This window comes from Bufo gargarizans, unplaced genomic scaffold (assembly GCF_014858855.1).
Source record: "Bufo gargarizans isolate SCDJY-AF-19 unplaced genomic scaffold, ASM1485885v1 fragScaff_scaffold_10_pilon, whole genome shotgun sequence".
In the NCBI taxonomy this organism is placed as follows: Eukaryota; Metazoa; Chordata; class Amphibia; order Anura; family Bufonidae; genus Bufo; species Bufo gargarizans.
Window position 1 is genome coordinate 161,692 of NW_025334056.1, and position 24,694 is coordinate 186,385.

Sequence of the window (24,694 nt, forward strand, 5' to 3'; positions counted from 1 at the left end):
CAGGTTACCTCTATATATACAGTGATATACAGGAGAGTACAGGTGACTCTCTATATACAGTGTTATATACAGGAGAGTACAGTGACCTCTATATATAGTGTAATATACAGGGAGTACAGGTGACCTCTATATACAGTGTTATATACAGGAGAGTACAGGGACTCTATATACAGTGTTATATACAGGAGAGTACAGGTGACCTCTATATATACAGTGTTATATACAGGAGAGTACAGGTGACCTCTATATATACAGTGTTATAACAGGAGAGTACAGGTGACCTCATGTATACAGTGTTATAACAGGAGAGTACGGTGACCTCTATATACAGTGTTATATACAGGAGAGTACAGGTGACCTCTATATATACAGTGTATTATACAGGAGAGTACAGGTGACCTCTATATATACAGTGTTATATACAGGAGAGTACAGGTGACCTCTATATATACAGTGTTATATACAGGAGAGTACAGGTGACCTCTATGTATACAGTGTTATATACAGGAGAGTACAGGTGACCTCTAATATACAGTGTTATACAGGAGAGTACAGGTGACCTCTTATATACAGTGTTATATACAGGAGGTACAGGTGACCTCTAGTATACAGTGTTATATACAGGAGAGTACAGGTGACCTCTATATACAGTGTTATACAGGAGAGTACAGGTGACCTCTATATATACAGTGTTATATACAGGAGAGTACAGGTGACCTCTATGTATACAGTGTTATATACAGGAGAGTACAGGTGACCTCTATATATACAGTGATATACAGGAGAGTACAGGTGACCTCTATATATACAGTTATATACAGGAGAGTACAGGTGACCTCTATAATACAGTGAATACAGGAGAGTACAGGTGACCCCTATAATACAGGTTATATACAGGAGAGTGCAGGTGACCTCTATATATACAGTTATATACAGGAGAGTACAGGTGACCTCTATATATACAGTGTATATACAGGAGAGTACAGGTGACCTCATATATACAGTGTTATATACAGGAGAGTACAGGTGACCTCATGTATACAGTGTATATACAGGAGAGTACAGGTGACCTCTATATACAGTGTAATATACAGGAGAGTACAGGTGACCTCTATGTATACACAGTATATATACAGGAGAGTACAGGTGACCTCTATATATACAGTGTATATACAGGAGAGTACAGGTGACCTCTATGTACAGTGTTATATACAGGAGAGTACAGGTGACCTCTATATATACAGTGTAATATACAGGAGAGTACAGGTGACCTCTATATATACAGTGTTATAACAGGAGAGTACAGGTGACCTCTATATATACAGTTATATACAGGAGAGTACAGGTGACCTCTATATATACAGTGTTATATACAGGAGAGTACAGGTGACCTCTATATATACAGTGTATATACAGGAGAGTACAGGTGACCTTTATATATACAGTGTTATATACAGGAGAGTACAGGTGACCTCTATATATACAGTGTATATACAGGAGAGTACAGGTGACCTCTATATTATTCAGTGTTATATACAGGAGATACAGGTGATCTCTATATATACAGTGTTATATACAGGAGAGTACAGGTGACCTCTATATATACAGTGTTATATACAGGAGAGTACAGGTGACCTCTATATACAGTGTTATATACAGGAGAGTACAGGTGACCCCTATATACAGTGTTATATACAGGAGAGTACAGGTGACCTCTATATATACAGTGTTATATACAGGAGAGTACAGGTGACCTCTATATACAGTGTAATATACAGGAGAGTACAGGTGACCTCTATATATATTCAGTGTTATATACAGGAGAGTACAGGTGATCTCATATATATACAGGAGAGTACAGGTGACCTCTATGTATACAGTGTTATATACAGGAGAGTACAGGTGACCTCTATGTATACAGTGTTATATAGAGGAGAGACAGGTGACCTCTATATATACAGTGTAATATACAGGAGAGTACAGGTGACCCTATATACAGTGTAATATACAGGAGAGCACAGGTGACCTCTATATATACAGTGTTATATACAGGAGAGTACAGGTGACCTCTATATATACAGTGTTATATACAGGAGAGTACAGGTGACCTCTATATATACAGTGTTATACAGGAGAGTACAGGTGACCTCTATATACAGTGTTATATACAGGAGAGTACAGGTGACCTCTATATATACAGGAGAGTACAGGTGACCTCTATATATACAGTATTATATACAGGAGAGTACAGGTGACCTCTATATATACATGTTATATACAGGAGAGTACAGGTGACCTCTATATATACAGTGTAATATACAGGAGAGTACAGGTGACCTATATATACAGTATTACATCAAGAGAGTACAGGTGACCTCTATTTACAGTGTTATTACAGGAGAGTACAGGACCTCTATGTATACAGTGTTATATACAGGAGAGTACAGGTGACCTCTATATATACAGTGTTATATACAGGAGAGTACAGGTGACCTCTATATATACAGTGTAATATACAGGAGAGTACAGGTGACCTCTATATATATATTCAGTGTTATATACAGGAGAGTACAGGTGATCCTATATATACAGGAGAGTACAGGTGACCTCTATGTATACAGTGTTATATACGGAGAGTACAGGTGACCTCTATATACAGTGTTATATACAGGAGAGTACAGGTGACCTCTATGTATACAGTGTTATATACAGGAGAGTACAGGTGACCTCTATGTATACAGTGTTATTACAAGGAGAGTACAGGTGACCTCTATGTATACAGTGTTATATACAGAGAGTACAGGTGACCTTATATATACAGTGTATATACAGGAGAGTACAGGTGACCTCTATATATACAGTTTTATACAGGAGAGTACAGGTGACCTCTATATATACAGTGTTATATACAGGAGAGTACAGGTGACCTCTATATACAGTGTAATATACAGGAGAGTACAGGTGACCTCTATGTATACAGTGTTATATACAGGAGAGTACAGGTGCTCTATATATACAGTGTATATACAGGAGAGTACAGGTGACCTCTAGTATACAGGAGAGTACAGGTGACCTCTATTATACAGTGTTATATACAGGAGAGTACAGGTGACCTCTATATACAGTGTATATACAGGAGAGTAAGGTGACTATATATACAGGAGAGTACAGGTGACCTCTATATATACAGTGTTATATACAGGAGAGTACAGGTGACCTCTATATATACATGTTATATACAGGAGAGTACAGGTGACCTCTATATATACAGTGTTATATACAGGAGAGTACAGGTGACCTCTATATATACAGTTAATATACAGGAGAGTACAGGGACCTCTATATTACAGTGTTATATACAGGAGAGTACAGGTGACCTCTATATATACAGTGTTAATACAGGAGAGTACAGGTGACCTCTATATATACAGTGTTATAACAGGAGAGTACAGGTGACCTCTATATATACAGTGTTATATACAGGAGAGTACAGGTGACCTCTATATATACAGTGTTATATACAGGAGAGTACAGGTGACCTCTATATACATATATACAGGAGGTACAGTCTATATACAGGAGAGTACAGGTGACCTCTATGTATACAGTGTTATATACAGGAGAGTACAGGTGACCTCTATGTATACAGTGTTATATACAGGAGAGTACAGGTGACCTCTATATACAGGAGAGTACAGGTGACCTCTATATATACAGTGTATATACAGGAGAGTACAGGTGACCTCTATATACAGTGTTATATACAGGAGAGTACAGGTGACCTATATGTATACAGTGTTATATACAGGAGAGTACAGGTGACCTCTATATACAGTGTTATATACAGGAGAGTACAGGTGACCTCTATATATACAGTGTTATATACAGGAGAGTACAGGTGACCTCTAGTATACAGTGTTATATACAGGAGAGTACAGGTGATCTCTATATACAGTGTTATATACAGGAGAGTACAGGTGACCTCTATATATACATGTATATACACGAAAGTACAGGTGATCTCTATATACAGTGTTATATACAGGAGAGTACAGGTGACCTCTATATATACAGTGTTATATACAGGAGAGTACAGGTGACCTCTATATATACAGTGTTATATACAGGAGAGTACAGGTGATCTCTATATATACAGCGTAATATACAGGATAGTACAGGTGACCTCTATATATACAGTGTTATATACAGGAGAGTACAGGTGACCTCTATATATACAGTGTATATACAGGAGAGTACAGTGACCTCTATATATACAGTGTTATATACAGGTGACCTCTAATATACAGTGTTATATACAGGAGTACAGGTGACCTCTATATATACAGTGTTATATACAGGAGAGTACAGGTGACCTCTATATATACAGTGTTAATACAGGAGAGTACAGGTGAACCTCTATATATACAGTGTTATATACAGGAGAGTACAGGTGACCTCTATATATACAGTGTAATATACTGGAGAGTACAGGTGACCTCTATATATACAGTGTATTATACAGGAGAGTACAGGTGACCTCTATATATACAGTGTTATATACAGGAGAGTACAGGTGACCTCTATATATACAGTGTTATATACAGGAGAGTACAGGTGACATCTATATATACAGTGTTATATACAGGAGAGTACAGGTGATCTCTATATATACAGGAGAGTACAGGTGACCCCTATATACAATGTTATATACAGGAGAGTACAGGTGACCTCTATATATACAGTGTTATATACAGGAGAGTGCAGGTGATCTCTATATATACAGGAGAGTACAGGTGACCTCTATATATACAGTGGTATATTACAGGAGAGTACAGGTGACCTCTATATATACAGGTATATACAGGAGAGTACAGGTGATCTTATTATACAGGAGAGTACAGGTGACCTCTATATACAGTGTTATATACAGGGAGTACAGGTGACCTCTATATATATACAGGAGAGTACAGGTGACCTCTATATATACAGTGTTATATACAGGAGAGTACAGGTGACCTCTATATACAGTGTTATATACAGGATAGTACAGGTGATCTCTATATATACAGTTATATACAGGAGAGTACAGGTGACCTCTATATATACAATTATACAGGAGAGTACAGGTGACCTCTATATATACAGTGTATATACAGGAGAGTACAGGTGACCTCTAATATACAGTGTTATATACAGGAGAGTACAGGTGACCTCTATATATACAGTGTATATACAGGAGAGTACAGGTGACCTCTATGTATACAGTGTTATATACAGGAGAGTACAGGTGACCTATAATCAGTGTTATATACAGGAGAGTACAGGTGACCTCTATCTATACAGTGTAAAATACAGGAGAGTACAGGTGACCTCTATATATACAGTGTTATATACAGGAGAGTACAGGTGACCTCTATATATACAGTGTTATATACAGGATGAGTACAGGTGGACCTCTATATATACAGTGTAATATACAGGAGGAGTACAGGTGATCTCTATATATACAGTGTTATATACAGGAGAGTACAGGTGATCTCTATATCTACAGTGTTATATACAGGTGACCTCTATATATACAGTGTTATGTACAGGAGAGTACAGGTGACCTCTATATATACAGTGTAATTACAGGAGAGTACAGGGACCTCTATGTATACAGTGTTATATACAGGAGAGTACAGGTGACCTCTATATATACCGTGTTATATACAGGAGAGTACAGGTGACCTATATGTATACAGTGTTATATACAGGAGAGTACAGGTGACCTTATATATACAAGTGTTATATACAGGATAGTAAGGTGACCCTATATTACAGTGTTATATACAGATAGTACCTCTAATCTCAGTGTATTATACAGGAAGAGTACAGGTGACCTCTAATATCTACGTGTTATATACAGGAGAGTGCAGGCTGACCTCTATATTACAGTGTTATATCCAGGAGCGTACAGGTGACCTCTATATATACCGTGTTATATACAGGCGAGTTACAGGTGACCTCTATATACAGTGTTATATACAGGAGAGTACAGGTGACCTCTCTATATCCAGTGTTCTATCAGGAGAGTACAGGTGACCTCTATCTATACAGTGTTATATACAGGCGAGTACAGGTGATCTCTCTATGATACAGTGTTATATACAGGATGACCTGCTGAACTATATACAGTGTATATACAGGAGAGTACCAGGTGACCTCTATATATTACAGTGTATATACAGGAGAGTACAGGTGACCTATATATATACAGTGTTATACAGGAGAGATACAGGTGACCTCTATATATACAGTGTTATATACCAGGAGAGTACAGGTGACCTCTATTATACAGTGTTATATACAGGAGAGTACAGGTGACCTCTATATACAGTGTTATATACAGGAGAGTACAGGTGACCTCTATGTATACAGTGTATATACAGGAGAGTACAGGTGACCTCTATATATACAGTGTTATATACAGGAGAGTACAGGTGACCCTATATAACAGTGTATATACAGGAGAGTACAGGTGACCTCTATATATACAGTTATATACAGGAGAGTACAGTGACCTCTATTATACAGTGTTATATACAGGAGAGTACAGGTGACCCTATATATCAGTGTTATATACAGGAGAGTACAGGTGACCTCTATATATACAGTGTTATATACAGGAGAGTACAGGTGACCTCTATATATACAGTGTTATATACAGGAGAGTACAGGTGACCTCATATATACAGTGTATATACAGGAGATACAGGTGACCTCTATATATACAGTGTATATACAGGAGAGTACAGGTGACCTCTATATATACAGTGTTATATACAGGAGAGTACAGGTATACCTCTATATATACAGTGTATATACAGGATAGTACAGGTGACCTCTATATATACATGTTATATACAGGAGAGTACAGGTGACTCTATATATACATATCAGGAGAGTACAGGTGACCCTATATACATGTTATATACAGGAGAGTACAGGTGACCTCTATATATACAGTGTTATATACAGAGAGTGCAGGTGATCTCTATATATACAGGAGAGTACAGGTGACCTCATATATACAGTGTATATACAGGAGAGTACAGGTGACCTCTATATATACAGTGTTATATACAGGAGAGTACAGTGATCTATATATACAGGAGAGTACAGGTGACCTCTATATATACAGTGTTATATACAGGAGAGTACAGGTGATCTCTATATATACAGGAGAGTACAGGTGACCTCTATATATACAGTGTTATATACAGGAGAGTACAGGTGACCTCTATATATACAGTGTTATATACAGGAGAGTACAGGTGATCTCTATATATACAGTGTTATATACAGGAGAGTACAGGTGACCTCTATATATACAATGTTATATACACGAAAGTACACGGTGATCTCTATATACAGTGTTATATACAGGAGAGTACAGGTGACCTCTATATATACAGGAGAGTACAGGTGACCTCTATATATACAGTGTTATATACAGGAGAGTACAGGTGACCTCTATGTATACAATGTTATATACAGGAGAGTACAGGTGACCTCTATATATACAGTGTTATATACAGGAGAGTACAGGTGACCTCTATATATACAGTGTAATATACAGGAGAGTACAGGTGACCTCTATATAACAGTGTTATACTACAGGTGACCTCTATGTATACAGTGTTATATACAGGAGAGTACATGTGACCTCTATATATACAGGAGAGTACAGGTGACCTCTATATATACAGTGTTATATACAGGAGAGTACAGGTGACCTCTATGTATACAGTGTTATATACAGGAGAGTACAGGTGACCTCTATGTATACAGTGTTATATACAGGAGAGTACAGGTGACCTCTATATATACAGTGTTATATACAGGAGAGTACAGGTGACCTCTATATATACAGTGTTATATACAGGAGAGTACAGGTGACATCTATATATACAGTGTTATATACAGGAGAGTACAGATGACCTCTATATATACAGTGTAATATACAGGAGAGTACAGGTGACCCCTATATATACAGTGTTATATACAGGAGAGTGCAGGTGACCTCTATATATACAGTGTTATATACAGGTGACCTCTATATATACAGTGTTATATACAGGAGAGTGCAGGTGACCTCTATATACAGTGTTATATACAGGAGAGTACAGGTGACCTCTATATATACAGTGTTATATACAGGAGAGTACAGGTGACATCTATATATACAATGTTTTATACAGGAGAGTACAGATGACCTCTATATATACAGTGTTATATACAGGAGAGTACAGGTGACCTCTATATATACAGTGTTATATACAGGAGAGTACAGGTGACCTCTATGTATACAATGTTATATACAGGAGAGTACAGGTGACCTCTATATATACAGTGTTATATACAGGAGAGTACAGGTGACCTCTATATATACAGATTTATATACAGGAGAGTACAGGTGACCTCTATGTATACAGTGTTATATACAGGAGAGTACAGGTGACCTCTATATATACAGTGTTATATAAGGAGAGTACAGGTGACCTCTATATATACAGTGTTATATACAGGAGAGTACAGGTGACCTCTATGTATACAGTGTTATATACAGGAGAGTACAGGTGACCTCTATGTATACAGTGTTATATACAGGAGAGTACAGGTGACCTCTATGTATACAGTGTTATATACAGGAGAGTACAGGTGACCTCTATATATACAGTGTTATATACAGGAGAGTACAGGTGACCTCTATCTATACAGTGTTATATACAGGAGAGTACAGGTGACCTCTATGTATACAGTGTTATATACAGGAGAGTACAGGTGACCTCTATATATACAGTGTTATATACAGGAGAGTACAGGTGACCTCTATATATACAGTGTTATGACATGAGTCCAGGTGACCTCTATATATACAGTGTATTATACAGGAGAGTACAGGTGACCTCTATATATACAGTGTATATACAGGAGAGTACAGGTGACCTCTATATATACAGTATTATATACAGGAGAGTACAGGTGACCTCTATATATACAGTATTATATACAGGAGAGTACAGGTGACCTCTATATATACAGTGTTATATACAGGAGAGTACAGGTGATCTCTATATACAGTGTTATATACAGGAGAGTACAGGTGACCTCTATATATACAGTGTTATATACAGGAGAGTACAGGTGACCTCTATATATACAGTGTAATATACAGGAGAGTACAGGTGATCTCTATATATACAGTGTTATATACAGGAGAGTACAGGTGATCTCTATATATACAGTGTTATATACAGGTGACCTCTATATATACAGTGTTATGTACAGGAGAGTACAGGTGACCTCTATATATACAGTGTAATATACAGGAGAGTACAGGTGACCTCTATGTATACAGTGTTATATACAGGAGTACAGGTGACCTCTATATATACCGTGTTATATACAGGAGAGTACAGGTGACCTATATGTATACAGTGTTATATACAGGAGAGTACAGGTGACCTCTATATATACACAGTGTTATATACAGGATAGTACAGGTGACCTCTATGTATACAGTGTTATATACAGGAGAGTACAGGTGACCTCTATATATACAGTGTTATATACAGGAGAGTACAGCTGACCTCTATATATTCAGTGTTATATACAGGAGAGTACAGGTGACCTCTATATATACAGTGTTATATACAGGAGAGTGCAGGTGACCTCTATATACAGTGTTATATACAGGAGAGTACAGGTGACCTCTATATATACAGTGTTATATACAGGAGAGTACAGGTGACCTCTATGTATACAGTGTTATATACAGGAGAGTACAGGTGACCTCTATATATACAATGTTATCTACAGGAGAGTACAGGTGACCTCTATGTATACAGTGTTATACAGGAGAGTACAGGTGACCTCTATGTATACAGTGTATACAGGAGAGTACAGGTGACCTCTATGTATACAGGTAAGGAGAGTACAGGTGATCTCTATGTATACAGTGTTATATACAGGAGAGTACAGGTGATCTCTATATATACAGTGTTATATACAGGAGAGTACAGGTGACCTCTATATATACAATGTTATATACACGAAAGTACAGGTGATCTCTATATACAGTGTTATATACAGGAGAGTACAGGTGACCTCTATATATACAGGAGAGTACAGGTGACCTCTATATATACAGTGTTATATACAGGAGAGTACAGGTGACCTCTATGTATACAATGTTATATACAGGAGAGTACAGGTGACCTCTATATATACAGTGTTATATACAGGAGAGTACAGGTGACCTCTATATATACAGTGTAATATACAGGAGAGTACAGGTGACCTCTATATATACAGTGTTATATACAGGTGACCTCTATGTATACAGTGTTATATACAGGAGAGTACATGTGACCTCTATATATACAGGAGAGTACAGGTGACCTCTATATATACAGTGTTATATACAGGAGAGTACAGGTGACCTCTATGTATACAGTGTTATATACAGGAGAGTACAGGTGACCTCTATGTATACAGTGTTATATACAGGAGAGTACAGGTGACCTCTATATATACAGTGTTATATACAGGAGAGTACAGGTGACCTCTATATATACAGTGTTATATACAGGAGAGTACAGGTGACATCTATATATACAGTGTTATATACAGGAGAGTACAGATGACCTCTATATATACAGTGTAATATACAGGAGAGTACAGGTGACCCCTATACTATACAGTGTTATATACAGGAGAGTGCAGGTGACCTCTATATATACAGTGTTATATACAGGTGACCTCTATATATACAGTGTTATATACAGGAGAGTGCAGGTGACCTCTATATACAGTGTTATATACAGGAGAGTACAGGTGACCTCTATATATACAGTGTTATATACAGGAGAGTACACGGTGACATATATATACAATGTTATATACAGGAGAGTACAGATGACCTCTATATATACAGTGTTATATACAGGAGAGTACAGGTGACCTCTATATAACAGTGTTATATACAGGAGAGTACAGGTGACCTCTATGTATACAATGTTATATACAGGGAGAGTACAGGTGACCTCTATATATACAGTGTTATATACAGGAGAGTACAGGTGACCTCTATATATACAGATTTATATACAGGAGAGTACAGGTGACCTCTATGTATACAGTGTTATATACAGGAGAGTACAGGTGACCTCTATATATACAGTGTATATACAGGAGAGTACAGGTGATCTCTATATATACAGGAGAGTACAGGTGACCGCTATATATACAGTGTATTATACAGGAGAGTACAGGTGACCTCTATATATACAGTGTTATATACAGGAGAGTGCAGGTGACCTCTATATATACAGTGTTATATACAGGTGACCTCTATATATACAGTGTATATACAGGAGAGTGCAGGTGACCTCTATATACAGTTTTATATACAGGAGAGTACAGGTGACCTCTATATATACAGTGTTATATACAGGAGAGTACAGGTGACCTCTATGTATACAGTGTTATATACAGGAGAGTACAGGTGACCTCTATATATACAGTGTTATATACAGGAGAGTACAGGTGGACATCTATATATACAATGTTATATACAGGAGAGTACAGATGACCTCTATATATACAGTGTTATATACAGGAGAGTACAGGTGACCTATATATACAGTGTTATATACAGGAGAGTACAGGTGACCTCTATGTATACAATGTTATATACAGGAGAGTACAGGTGACCTCTATATATACAGTGTTATATACAGGAGAGTACAGGTGACCTCTATATATACAGATTTATATACAGGAGAGTACAGGTGACCTCTATGTATACAGTGTTATATACAGGAGAGTACAGGTGACCTCTATATATACAGTGTTATATACAGGAGAGTACAGGTGATCTCCTATATACAGGAGAGTACAGGTGACCGCTATATATACAGTGTATTATACAGGAGAGTACAGGTGACCTCTATATACAGTGTTATATACAGGAGAGTACAGGAGACCTCTATATATACAGTGTAATATACAGGAGAGTACAGGTGACCCCTATATACAATGTTATATACAGGAGAGTACAGGTGACCTCTATATATACAGTGTTATATACAGGAGAGTACAGGTGACCTCTATATATACAATGTTATATACAGGAGAGTACAGGTGACCTCTATATATACAGTGTTATATACAGGAGAGTACAGGTGACCTCTATATATACAGTGTTATATACAGGAGAGTACAGGTGACCTCTATATATACAGTATTATATACAGGAGAGTACAGGTGACCTCTATATATACAGTATTATATACAGGAGAGTACAGGTGACCTCTATATATACAGTGTAATATACAGGAGAGTACAGGTGACCCTCTATATACAATGTTATATACAGGAGAGTACAGGTGACCTCTATATATACAGTGTTATATACAGGAGAGTACAGGTGACCTCTATATATACAATGTTATATACAGGAGAGTACAGGTGACCTCTATATATACAGTGTTATATACAGGAGAGTACAGGTGACCTCTATATATACAGTGTTATGTACATGAGTACAGGTGACCTCTATATATACAGTGTATTATACAGGAGAGTACAGGTGACCTCTATATATACAGTGTTATATACAGGAGAGTACAGGTGACCTCTATATATACAGTATTATATACAGGAGAGTACAGGTGACCTCTATATATACAGTATTATATACAGGAGAGTACAGGTGACCTCTATATATACAGTGTATATATACAGGAGAGTACAGGTGACCCCTATATACAATGTTATATACAGGAGAGTACAGGTGACCTCTATATATACAGTATTATATACAGGAGAGTACAGGTGACCTCTATATATACAGTGTTATATACAGGAGAGTACAGGTGATCTCTATATACAGTGTTATATACAGGAGAGTACAGGTGACCTCTATATATACAGTGTTATATACAGGAGAGTACAGGTGACCTCTATATATACAGTGTATATACAGGAGAGTACAGGTGACCTCTATATATACAGTGTTATATACAGGAGAGTACAGGTGATCCTCTATATATACAGTGTTAATATACAGGAGAGTACAGGTGATCTCTATATACAGTGTTATATACAGGAGAGTAAGTGACCTCTATATATACAGTGTTATGTACAGGAGAGTACAGGTGACCTCTATATATACAGTGTAATATACAGGAGAGTACAGGTGACCTCTATGTATACAGTGTTATATACAGGAGAGTACAGGTGACCTCTATATATACCGTGTTATATACAGGAGAGTACAGGTGACCTATATGTATACAGTGTATATACAGGAGAGTACAGGTGACCTCTATATATACACAGTGTATATACAGGATAGTACAGGTGACCTCTATGTATACAGTGTTATATACAGGAGAGTACAGGTGACCTCTATATATACAGTGTTATATACAGGAGAGTACAGCTGACCTCTATATATCAGTGTTATATACAGGAGAGTACAGGTGACCTCTATATATACAGTGTTATATACAGGAGAGTGCAGGTGACCTCTATATACAGTGTTATATACAGGAGAGTACAGGTGACCTCTATATATACAGTGTTATATACAGGAGAGTACAGGTGACCTCTATATATACAGTGTTATATACAGGAGAGTACAGGTGACCTCTATATACAGTGTTATATACAGGAGAGTACAGGTGACCTCTATGTATACAGTGTTATATACAGGAGAGTACAGGTGACCTCTATATATACAGTGTTATATACAGGAGAGTACAGGTGACATCTATATATACAGTGTTATATACAGGAGAGTACAGGTGACCTCTATGTATACAGTGTTATATACAGGAGAGTACAGGTGACCTCTATATATACAATGTTATATACAGGAGAGTACAGGTGACCTCTATGTATACAGTGTTATATACAGGAGAGTACAGGTGACCTCTATGTATACAGTGTTATATACAGGAGAGTACAGGTGATCTCTATGTATACAGTGTTATATACAGGAGAGTACAGGTGATCTCTATATATACAGTGTTATATACAGGAGAGTACAGGTGACCTCTATATATACAATGTTATATACACGAAAGTACAGGTGATCTCTATATACAGTGTTATATACAGGAGAGTACAGGTGACCTCTATATATACAGGAGAGTACAGGTGACCTCTATATATACAGTGTTATATACAGGAGAGTACAGGTGACCTCTATGTATACAATGTTATATACAGGAGAGTACAGGTGACCTCTATATATACAGTGTTATATACAGGAGAGTACAGGTGACCTCTATATATACAGTGTAATATACAGGAGAGTACAGGTGACCTCTATATATACAGTGTTATATACAGGTGACCTCTATGTATACAGTGTTATATACAGGAGAGTACATGTGACCTCTATATATACAGGAGAGTACAGGTGACCTCTATATATACAGTGTTATATACAGGAGAGTACAGGTGACCTCTATGTATACAGTGTTATATACAGGAGAGTACAGGTGACCTCTATGTATACAGTGTTATATACAGGAGAGTACAGGTGACCTCTATATATACAGTGTTATATACAGGAGAGTACAGGTGACCTCTATATATACAGTGTTATATACAGGAGAGTACAGGTGACATCTATATATACAGTGTTATATACAGGAGAGTACAGATGACCTCTATATATACAGTGTAATATACAGGAGAGTACAGGTGACCCCTATATATACAGTGTTATATACAGGAGAGTGCAGGTGACCTCTATATATACAGTGTTATATACAGGTGACCTCTATATATACAGTGTTATATACAGGAGAGTGCAGGTGACCTCTATATACAGTGTTATATACAGGAGAGTACAGGTGACCTCTATATATACAGTGTTATATACAGGAGAGTACAGGTGACATCTATATATACAATGTTATATACAGGAGAGTACAGATGACCTCTATATATACAGTGTTATATACAGGAGAGTACAGGTGACCTCTATATATACAGTGTTATATACAGGAGAGTACAGGTGACCTCTATGTATACAATGTTATATACAGGAGAGTACAGGTGACCTCTATATATACAGTGTTATATACAGGAGAGTACAGGTGACCTCTATATATACAGATTTATATACAGGAGAGTACAGGTGACCTCTATGTATACAGTGTTATATACAGGAGAGTACAGGTGACCTCTATATATACAGTGTTATATACAGGAGAGTACAGGTGACCTCTATATATACAGTGTTATATACAGGAGAGTACAGGTGACCTCTATGTATACAGTGTTATATACAGGAGAGTACAGGTGACCTCTATATATACAGTGTTATATACAGGAGAGTACAGGTGACCTCTATGTATACAGTGTTATATACAGGAGAGTACAGGTGACCTCTATGTATACAGTGTTATATACAGGAGAGTACAGGTGACCTCTATATATACAGTGTTATATACAGGAGAGTACAGGTGACCTCTATATATACAGTGTTATATACAGGAGAGTACAGGTGACCTCTATGTATACAGTGTTATATACAGGAGAGTACAGGTGACCTCTATATATACAGTGTTATATACAGGAGAGTACAGGTGACCTCTATGTATACAGTGTTATATACAGGAGAGTACAGGTGACCTCTATATATACAGTGTTATATACAGGAGAGTACAGGTGACCTCTATGTATACAGTGTTATATACAGGAGAGTACAGGTGACCTCTATGTATACAGTGTTATATACAGGAGAGTACAGGTGACCTCTATATATACAGTGTTATATACAGGAGAGTACAGGTGACCTCTATATATACAGTGTTATATACAGGAGAGTACAGGTGACCTCTATGTATACAGTGTTATATACAGGAGAGTACAGGTGACCTCTATATATACAGTGTTATATACAGGAGAGTACAGGTGACCTCTATATATACAGTGTTATGTACATGAGTACAGGTGACCTCTATATATACAGTGTATTATACAGGAGAGTACAGGTGACCTCTATATATACAGTGTTATATACAGGAGAGTACAGGTGACCTCTATATATACAGTATTATATACAGGAGAGTACAGGTGACCTCTATATATACAGTATTATATACAGGAGAGTACAGGTGACCTCTATATATACAGTGTAATATACAGGAGAGTACAGGTGACCCCTATATACAATGTTATATACAGGAGAGTACAGGTGACCTCTATGTATACAGTGTCATATACAGGAGAGTACAGGTGACCCCTATATACAATGTTATATACAGGAGAGTACAGGTGACCTCTATATATACAGTGTTATATACAGGAGAGTGCAGGTGACCTCTATATATACAGGAGAGTACAGGTGACCTCTATATATACAGTGTTATATACAGGAGAGTACAGGTGACCTCTATATATACAGTGTTATATACAGGAGAGTACAGGTGACCTCTATGTATACAGTGTTATATACAGGAGAGTACAGGTGACCTCTATATATACAGTATTACATACAGGAGAGTACAGGTGACCTCTATATATACAGTGTTATGTACATGAGAGTACAGGTGACCTCTATATATACAGGAGAGTACAGGTGACCTCTATATATACAGTGTTATATACAGGAGAGTACAGGTGACCTCTATATATACAGTGTTATATACAGGAGAGTACAGGTGACCTCTATATATACAGTGTAATATACAGGAGAGTACAGGTGACCTCTATATATACAGTGTTATATACAGGAGAGTACAGGTGACCTCTATGTATACAGTGTTATATACAGGAGAGTACAGGTGACCTCTATATATACAGTATTACATACAGGAGAGTACAGGTGACCTCTATATATACAGGAGAGTACAGGTGACCTCTATATATACAGTGTAATATACAGGAGAGTACAGGTGACCTCTATATATACAGGAGAGTACAGGTGACCTCTATATATACAGTGTAATATACAGGAGAGTACAGGTGACCTCTATATATACAGTGTTATATACAGGAGAGTACAGGTGACCTCTATATATACAGGAGAGTACAGGTGACCTCTATATATACAGTATTATATACAGGAGAGTACAGGTGACCTCTATATATACAGGAGAGTACAGGTGACCGCTATATATACAGTGTATTATACAGGAGAGTACAGGTGACCTCTATATATACAGTGTTATATACAGGAGAGTACAGGTGACCTCTATATATACAGTGTTATATACAGGAGAGTACAGGTGACCTCTATGTATACAGTGTAATATACAGGAGAGTACAGGTGATCTCTATATATACAGGAGAGTACAGGTGACCTCTATGTATACAGTGTTATATACAGGAGAGTACAGGTGACCTCTATATATACAGGAGAGTACAGGTGACCTCTATGTATACAGTGTTATATACAGGAGAGTACAGGTGACCTCTATGTATACAGTGTTATATACAGGAGAGTACAGGTGATCTCTATATACAGTGTTATATACTGGAGAGTACAGGTGACATCTATATATACAATGTTATATACAGGAGAGTACAGGTGACCTCTATATATACAGTGTAATATACAGGAGAGTACAGGTGATCTCTATATATACAGTGTTATATACAGGAGAGTACAGGTGACCTCTATATATACAGGAGAGTACAGGTGACATCTATATATACAGTGTTATATACAGGAGAGTACAGGTGACCTCTATATATACAGTGTTATGTACAGGAGAGTACAGGTGACCTCTATATATACAGTGTAATATACAGGATAGTACAGGTGACCCCTATATACAATGTTATATACAGGAGAGTACAGGTGACCTCTATGTATACAGTGTTATATACAGGAGAGTACAGGTGACCCCTATATACAATGTTATATACAGGAGAGTACAGGTGACCTCTATATATACAGTGTTATATACAGGAGAGTGCAGGTGACCTCTATATATACAGGAGAGTACAGGTAACCTCTATATATACAGTGTTATATACAGGAGAGTACAGGTGACCTCTATATATACAGTGTTATATACAGGAGAGTACAGGTGACCTCTATATATACAGTGTTATATACAGGAGAGTACAGGTGACCTCTATGTATACAGTGTTATATACAGGAGAGTACAGGTGACCTCTATATATACAGTGTTATATACAGGAGAGTACAGGTGACCTCTATATATACAGTGTTATATACAGGAGAGTACAGGTGATCTCTATATATACAGTGTTATATACAGGAGAGTACAGGTGATCTCTATATATACATTGTTATATACAGGAGAGTACAGGTGACATCTATATATACACAGTGTTATATACAGGAGAGTACAGGTGACCTCTATATATACAGTGTTATATACAGGAGAGTGCAGGTGACCTCTATATATACAGTGTTATATACAGGAGAGTAAAGGTGACCTCTATATATACAATGTTATATACAGGAGAGTAAAGGTGACCTCTATATATACAATGTTATATACAGGAGAGTACAGGTGACCTCTATATATACAGTGTTATATACAGGAGAGCACAGGTGACCTCTATGTATACAGTGTTATATACAGGAGAGTACAGCTGACCTCTATATATTCAGTGTTATATACAGGAGAGTGCAGGTGACCTCTATATACAGTGTTATATACAGGAGAGTACAGGTGACCTCTATATATACAGTGTTATATACAGGAGAGTGCAGGTGACCTCTATATACAGTGTTATATACAGGAGAGTACAGGTGACCTCTATATATACAGTGTTATATATAGGAGAGTACAGGTGACCTCTATATATACAGTGTTATATACAGGATAGTACAGGTGATCGCTATATACAGTGTTATATACAGGATAGTACAGGTGATCTCAATATACAGTATTATATACAGGTAAGTTTAGGTGATCTTTGTATACAGTGTTATATATAGTAGAGTACAGGTGATATCTATATACAATATTATATACAGGAGAGTACAGGTGTGTTATAGTGTTATAGGCAGGTGAGTGCAGGTGATATCTATATGTACAGTGTATCAGTGTTATAGGCAGGTGAGTGCAGGTGATATCTATATGTACAGTGTATCAGTGTTATAGGCAGGTGAGTGCAGGTGATATCTATGTGTACAGTGTTTTAGTGTTATAGACAGGTGAGCGCAGGTGATATCTGTGTACAGTGTATCAATGTTATAGACAGGTGAATACAGGTGATATCTATAATTTCAGTGTACTAGTGTTCTAGACAGGTGAGTGCAGGTGATATCTATATGTACAGTGTATCGGTGTTACAGACAGGTGAGTGCAGGTGATATCTATGTACAGTGTATTAGTGTTCTAGACAGGTGAGATCTATATTTACAGTGTATTCGTATTATAGACAAGTGAGTGCAGGTGATATCTATATATACAGTGTATCAGTGTTATAGACAGGTGAGTAAGTGATATCTAAATGTACAATGTATCAGTGGTATAGACAGATGGGTGCAGGATATATCTGTGTGTACAGTGTATCAGTGTTATAGACAGGTGAGTGCAGGTGATATCTATGTGTACAGTGTATCAGTGTTATAGACAGGTGAGTGCAGGTGATATCTATGTGTACAGTGTATCAGTGTTATAGACAGGTGAGTGCAGTTGATATCTATGTGTACAGTGTATCAGTGTTATAGACAGGTGAGTGCAGTTGATATCTATATGTACAGTGTATCGGTGTTATAGACAGGTGAGTGCAGTTGATATCTATATGTACAGTGTATCGGTGTTACAGACAGGTGAGTGCAGGTGATATCTGTATGTACAGTGTATTAGTGTTCTAGACAGGTGAGATCTATATTTACAGTGTATTCGTATTATAGACAAGTGAGTGCAGGTGATATCTATATTTACAGTGTATCAGTGTTTAGAAAGGTGAGTGTGGTAATATCTATATTTACAATGTATTATTGTTATAGACAGGTGAGATCTGTATGTACAGTGTATCAGTGTTATAGACAGGTGAGTGCAGGTGATATCTATGTGTACAGTGTATCAGTGTTATAGACAGGTGAATACAGGTCATATCTATATGTACATTGTTTTAGTGTTAAAGACAGGTGAATACAGGTAAAATAGGTCTACGCGTTTCGGGGGCAAAACATCCCCCTTCTTCAGGACAATAAAACTTGTTACAAGTTACATAGTGATATCTATGTGTACAGTGTATCAGTGTTATAGACAGGTAAGTGCAGGTGAGATCTATGTGTACAGTGTATCAGTGTTATAGACAGGTGAGTGCAGGTGAGATCTATGTGTACAGTGTATCAGTGTTATAGACAGGTGAGTGCAGGTGAGATCTATGTGTACAGTGTATCAGTGTTATAGACAGGTGAGTGCAGGTGAGATCTGTGTGTACAGTGTATCAGTGTTATAGACAGGTGAGTGCAGGTGATATCTGTGTACAGTGTATCAGTGTTATAGACAGGTGAGTACAGGTGATATGTATGTACAGTGTATCAGTGTTATAGACAGGTGAATACAGGTGATATGTATGTACAGTGTATCAGTGTTATAGACAGGTGAATACAGGTAATATCTCCTTGTACAGTGTGTCAGTGTAATAGGTGATATCTATATTTACAGTGTATCAGTGTTATAGACAGGTGAGTGCAGGTGATATCTATATGTACAGTATATCAGTGTTATAGACAGGTGAGTGCAGGTGATATCTATATGTACAGTATATCAGTGTTATAGACAAGTGAGTGCAGGTGATATCTATGTGTACAGTATATCAGTGTTATAGACAAGTGAGTGCAGGTGATATCTATGTGTACAGTGTATCAGTGTTGTAGACAAGTGAGTGCAGGTGATATCTATGTGTACAGTGTATCAGTGTTATAGGCAGGTGAGTGCAGGTGATATCTATGTGTACAGTGTTTTAGTGTTATAGACAGGTGAGCGCAGGTGATATCTGTGTACAGTGTATCAATGTTATAGACAGGTGAATACAGGTGATATCTATAATTTCAGTGTACTAGTGTTCTAGACAGGTGAGTGCAGGTGATATCTATATGTACAGTGTATCGGTGTTACAGACAGGTGAGTGCAGGTGATATCTATGTACAGTGTATTAGTGTTCTAGACAGGTGAGATCTATATTTACAGTGTATTCGTATTATAGACAAGTGAGTGCAGGTGATATCTATATATACAGTGTATCAGTGTTATAGACAGGTGAGTAAGTGATATCTAAATGTACAATGTATCAGTGGTATAGACAGATGGGTGCAGGATATATCTGTGTGTACAGTGTATCAGTGTTATAGACAGGTGAGTGCAGGTGAGATCTATGTGTACAGTGTATCAGTGTTATAGACAGGTGAGTGCAGGTGATATCTGTGTACAGTGTATCAGTGTTATAGACAGGTGAGTACAGGTGATATGTATGTACAGTGTATCAGTGTTATAGACAGGTGAATACAGGTGATATGTATGTACAGTGTATCAGTGTTATAGACAGGTGAATACAGGTAATATCTCCTTGTACAGTGTATCAGTGTAATAGGTGATATCTATATTTACAGTGTATCAGTGTTATAGACAGGTGAGTGCAGGTGATATCTATATGTACAGTATATCAGTGTTATAGACAGGTGAGTGCAGGTGATATCTATATGTACAGTATATCAGTGTTATAGACAGGTGAGTGCAGGTGATATCTATGTGTACAGTATATCAGTGTTATAGACAAGTGAGTGCAGGTGATATCTATGTGTACAGTGTATCAGTGTTGTAGACAAGTGAGTGCAGGTGATATCTATGTGTACAGTGTATCAGTGTTATAGACAGGTGAGTGCAGGTGATATCTATGTGTACAGTGTATCAGTGTTGTAGACAGGTGAATACAGGTGATATCTATGTGTACAGTGTATCAATGTTATAGACAGGTGAGTGCAGGTGATATCTATGTGTACAGTGTATCAGTGTTGTAGACAGGTGAATACAGGTGATATCTATGTGTACAGTGTATCAATGTTATAGACAGGTGAGTGCAGGTGATATCTATGTGTACAGTATATCAGTGTTATAGACAAGTGAGTGCAGGTGATATCTGTACGTACAGTGTATTAATGTTATAGACAGGTGAGTGCAGGTGATATGTATGTACAGTATATCAGTGTTATAGACAAGTGAGTGCAGGTGATATCTATGTGTACAGTGTGTCAGTGTAATAGGTGATATCTGTATGTACAGTGTATCAGTGTTATAGACAGGTGAGTGCAGGTGATCTCTATATGTGCAATGTTTCTGTGTGTTATAGACAGGTGAGTACAGGTGATATGTATGTACAGTGTATCAGTGTTATAGACAGGTGAATACAGGTAATATCTCCTTGTACAGTGTGTCAGTGTAATAGGTGATATCTATGTGTACAGTGTATCAGTGTTGTAGACAGGTGAATACAGGTGATATCTGTACGTACAGTGTATTAGTGTTATAGACAGGTGAATACAGGTAATATCTCCTTGTACAGTGTGTCAGTGTAATAGGTGATATCTGTATGTACAGTGTATCAGTGTTATAGACAGGTGAGTGCAGGTGATCTCTATATGTGCAATGTTTCTGTGTGTTATGTAGGTTTAGGGGGATGTCATTTTTCTGTATAGTGTGCACTAATGTGTCTTCATATGTTTGGGCATTAATCATATGTGGCTAGTATAGTCTTTCCTGTTAGGCCTATCTCCCTAGACTAGGTTGCTCAGTGCAGCAGTAACACTTTGCTGGAAGGATGCATTGGGTGCATTTACCTTATGGAAGTTGCAGACGGTGTTCTGCCTAATTATTTCTTAACAGGTTGCTTCAACTCCAGAAGAATATGTCCAACAACCCTGGAGGCAGTAGCGTAGTTACTGCTCCCAAGCTGGAGAGTCTGAAAGAGGAAGAAGAGGAGCTGAAGAGGAGACTGGACCAGAGCAAGGTTTGTGACCAGTCGCCATTAAAGGTGTTCTCCAGGAATTAAAAAAATTAAAATACTTAAATATTATTTTATAATAAATATAGTCACTAATACCTTTTATTAGTTATAATGGCTTGTTTTGTCTGCGGAGCAGTCATTAGGAGAAATAAAATGTCACCCTATTAGTACACACAGAACCTGTCCTAATCACAGTGGAGGACAAGTTACTTAACAACACTGAGGTAAAGAGCTGCCTCATCCTCCTCTCTGCTCTGCTTGTCAGGCATTATGGTCCTGAAGACAGGTGAATCCCTGGAGAAGATGACCCGAGAGGAGGGTGAGGTGAAGCTAATGTGCAGAAGCACCTGTTTACAGTCTCCATTAGCACAGCCTGTCCTGTCTCTCCTCCTATGTCCTTCATGTAACATAGTACATAAGGCCAAAAAAAGACATTTTTCCATCCAGCTCGGCCTGTCTCCTCATAAACTCTCAGAGATTCAGCTACAGTTCTTATCACCTGTATTCAGGACCATAATTCCTGACAAGCAGAGCAGAGAGGAGGATGAGGCAGCTCTTTACCTCAGTGTTGTGAAGTAACCCGTCCTGCTGTGTGATTAGGACAGGTTCTGTGTGTACTAATAGGACAGCGGCCATTTTATTTCCCCTGATCACTCCCCAGACACAACAAGCCAGTATAGCTAATGAAAGGTATTTGAGAATATATTTATAATAAAGTAATATTTAAGTATTTTCATTTTCTTAATTCCCGGAGATCTTCATTTTTTCACAAGCCCTTGTCTAATTAGTTTTTGGCCTCTGAGTGCTGTGATTTTTCAACTCCAGCATATTCGGAGCTTTCCCTTCCATCTCTTCTGTCTGTAATGCTTCTCGCCAGGCCCCCTGGTGCTCCTACCCCTGCCGCTGATGATATGAGCACTGGTTAGCGATATAATATTGCCGATTCCTTTATCAGCAGCCATGTTGGGTGTCGCTTGTATAATTCTCTGTTTTTTTGCTTCAGGATGATTATTTATCTGATCTATATCAGTTCGTCTCCAAGGAGTCGGAGTATGAAAGCTACTTTGTTCGGGTGAGTGTCCTGACAATCCAGGAGGCCTGCTCCTATTATAACATTACTCAACTTTACAGCATTTTCCAGGACACCCCCCCCCCCTCCCCCTCCTTCTCCTTCCTGTCAACTAGGACAATCCCCCAAATCACATGCTGTCATTTATAATATAATACATGCACTGTACTGGAGGAAATCTATAATCTCGTGGCCGAGGATATTTCAAGAGAATCTACAAGCAGTAAACTGCTAACAGCAGCCAGACAAACAGAGCAGTGTGACTATGAGGAACTATTCTAACGGGGCCACACGGGGTGCAGGTAACGGGGCCACACGGGGTGCAGGTAACGGGGCCACACGGGGTGCAGGTAACGGGGCCACACGGGGTGCAGGTAACGGGGCCACACGGGGTGCAGGTAACGGGGCCACACGGGGTGCAGGTAACGGGGCCACACGGGGTGCAGGTAACGGGGCCACACGGGGTGCAGGTAACGGGGCCACACGGGGTGCAGGTAAGGGAGCCACGTGGGGATGCAGGTAACAGGGCCACACGGGGTGCAGGTAACGGGGTGCAGGTGAGGGAACCACGCGGGTGCAGGTAAGGGAACCACGCGGGGTGTAGGTAAAAGGACC

The 24,694-nt window shown here is 38.1% G+C and overlaps 1 protein-coding gene across 1 annotated transcript in view; it reads left to right on the forward strand.

The window, feature by feature from the left end:
* The window catches only part of LOC122922282 (SH3 domain-binding protein 1-like), a 134,941-nt gene extending 110,712 nt beyond the window's left edge, over nt 1-24,229 (forward strand). Inside the window, exons 7-8 of the mRNA XM_044272841.1 lie at nt 22,890-23,013; nt 24,014-24,229. Of these exons, the coding sequence (XP_044128776.1) occupies nt 22,890-23,013; nt 24,014-24,229 (340 nt within the window). The remainder of the gene's footprint in view (nt 1-22,889; nt 23,014-24,013) is intronic.
* The last annotated feature ends 465 nt before the right edge of the window (nt 24,230-24,694 follow it).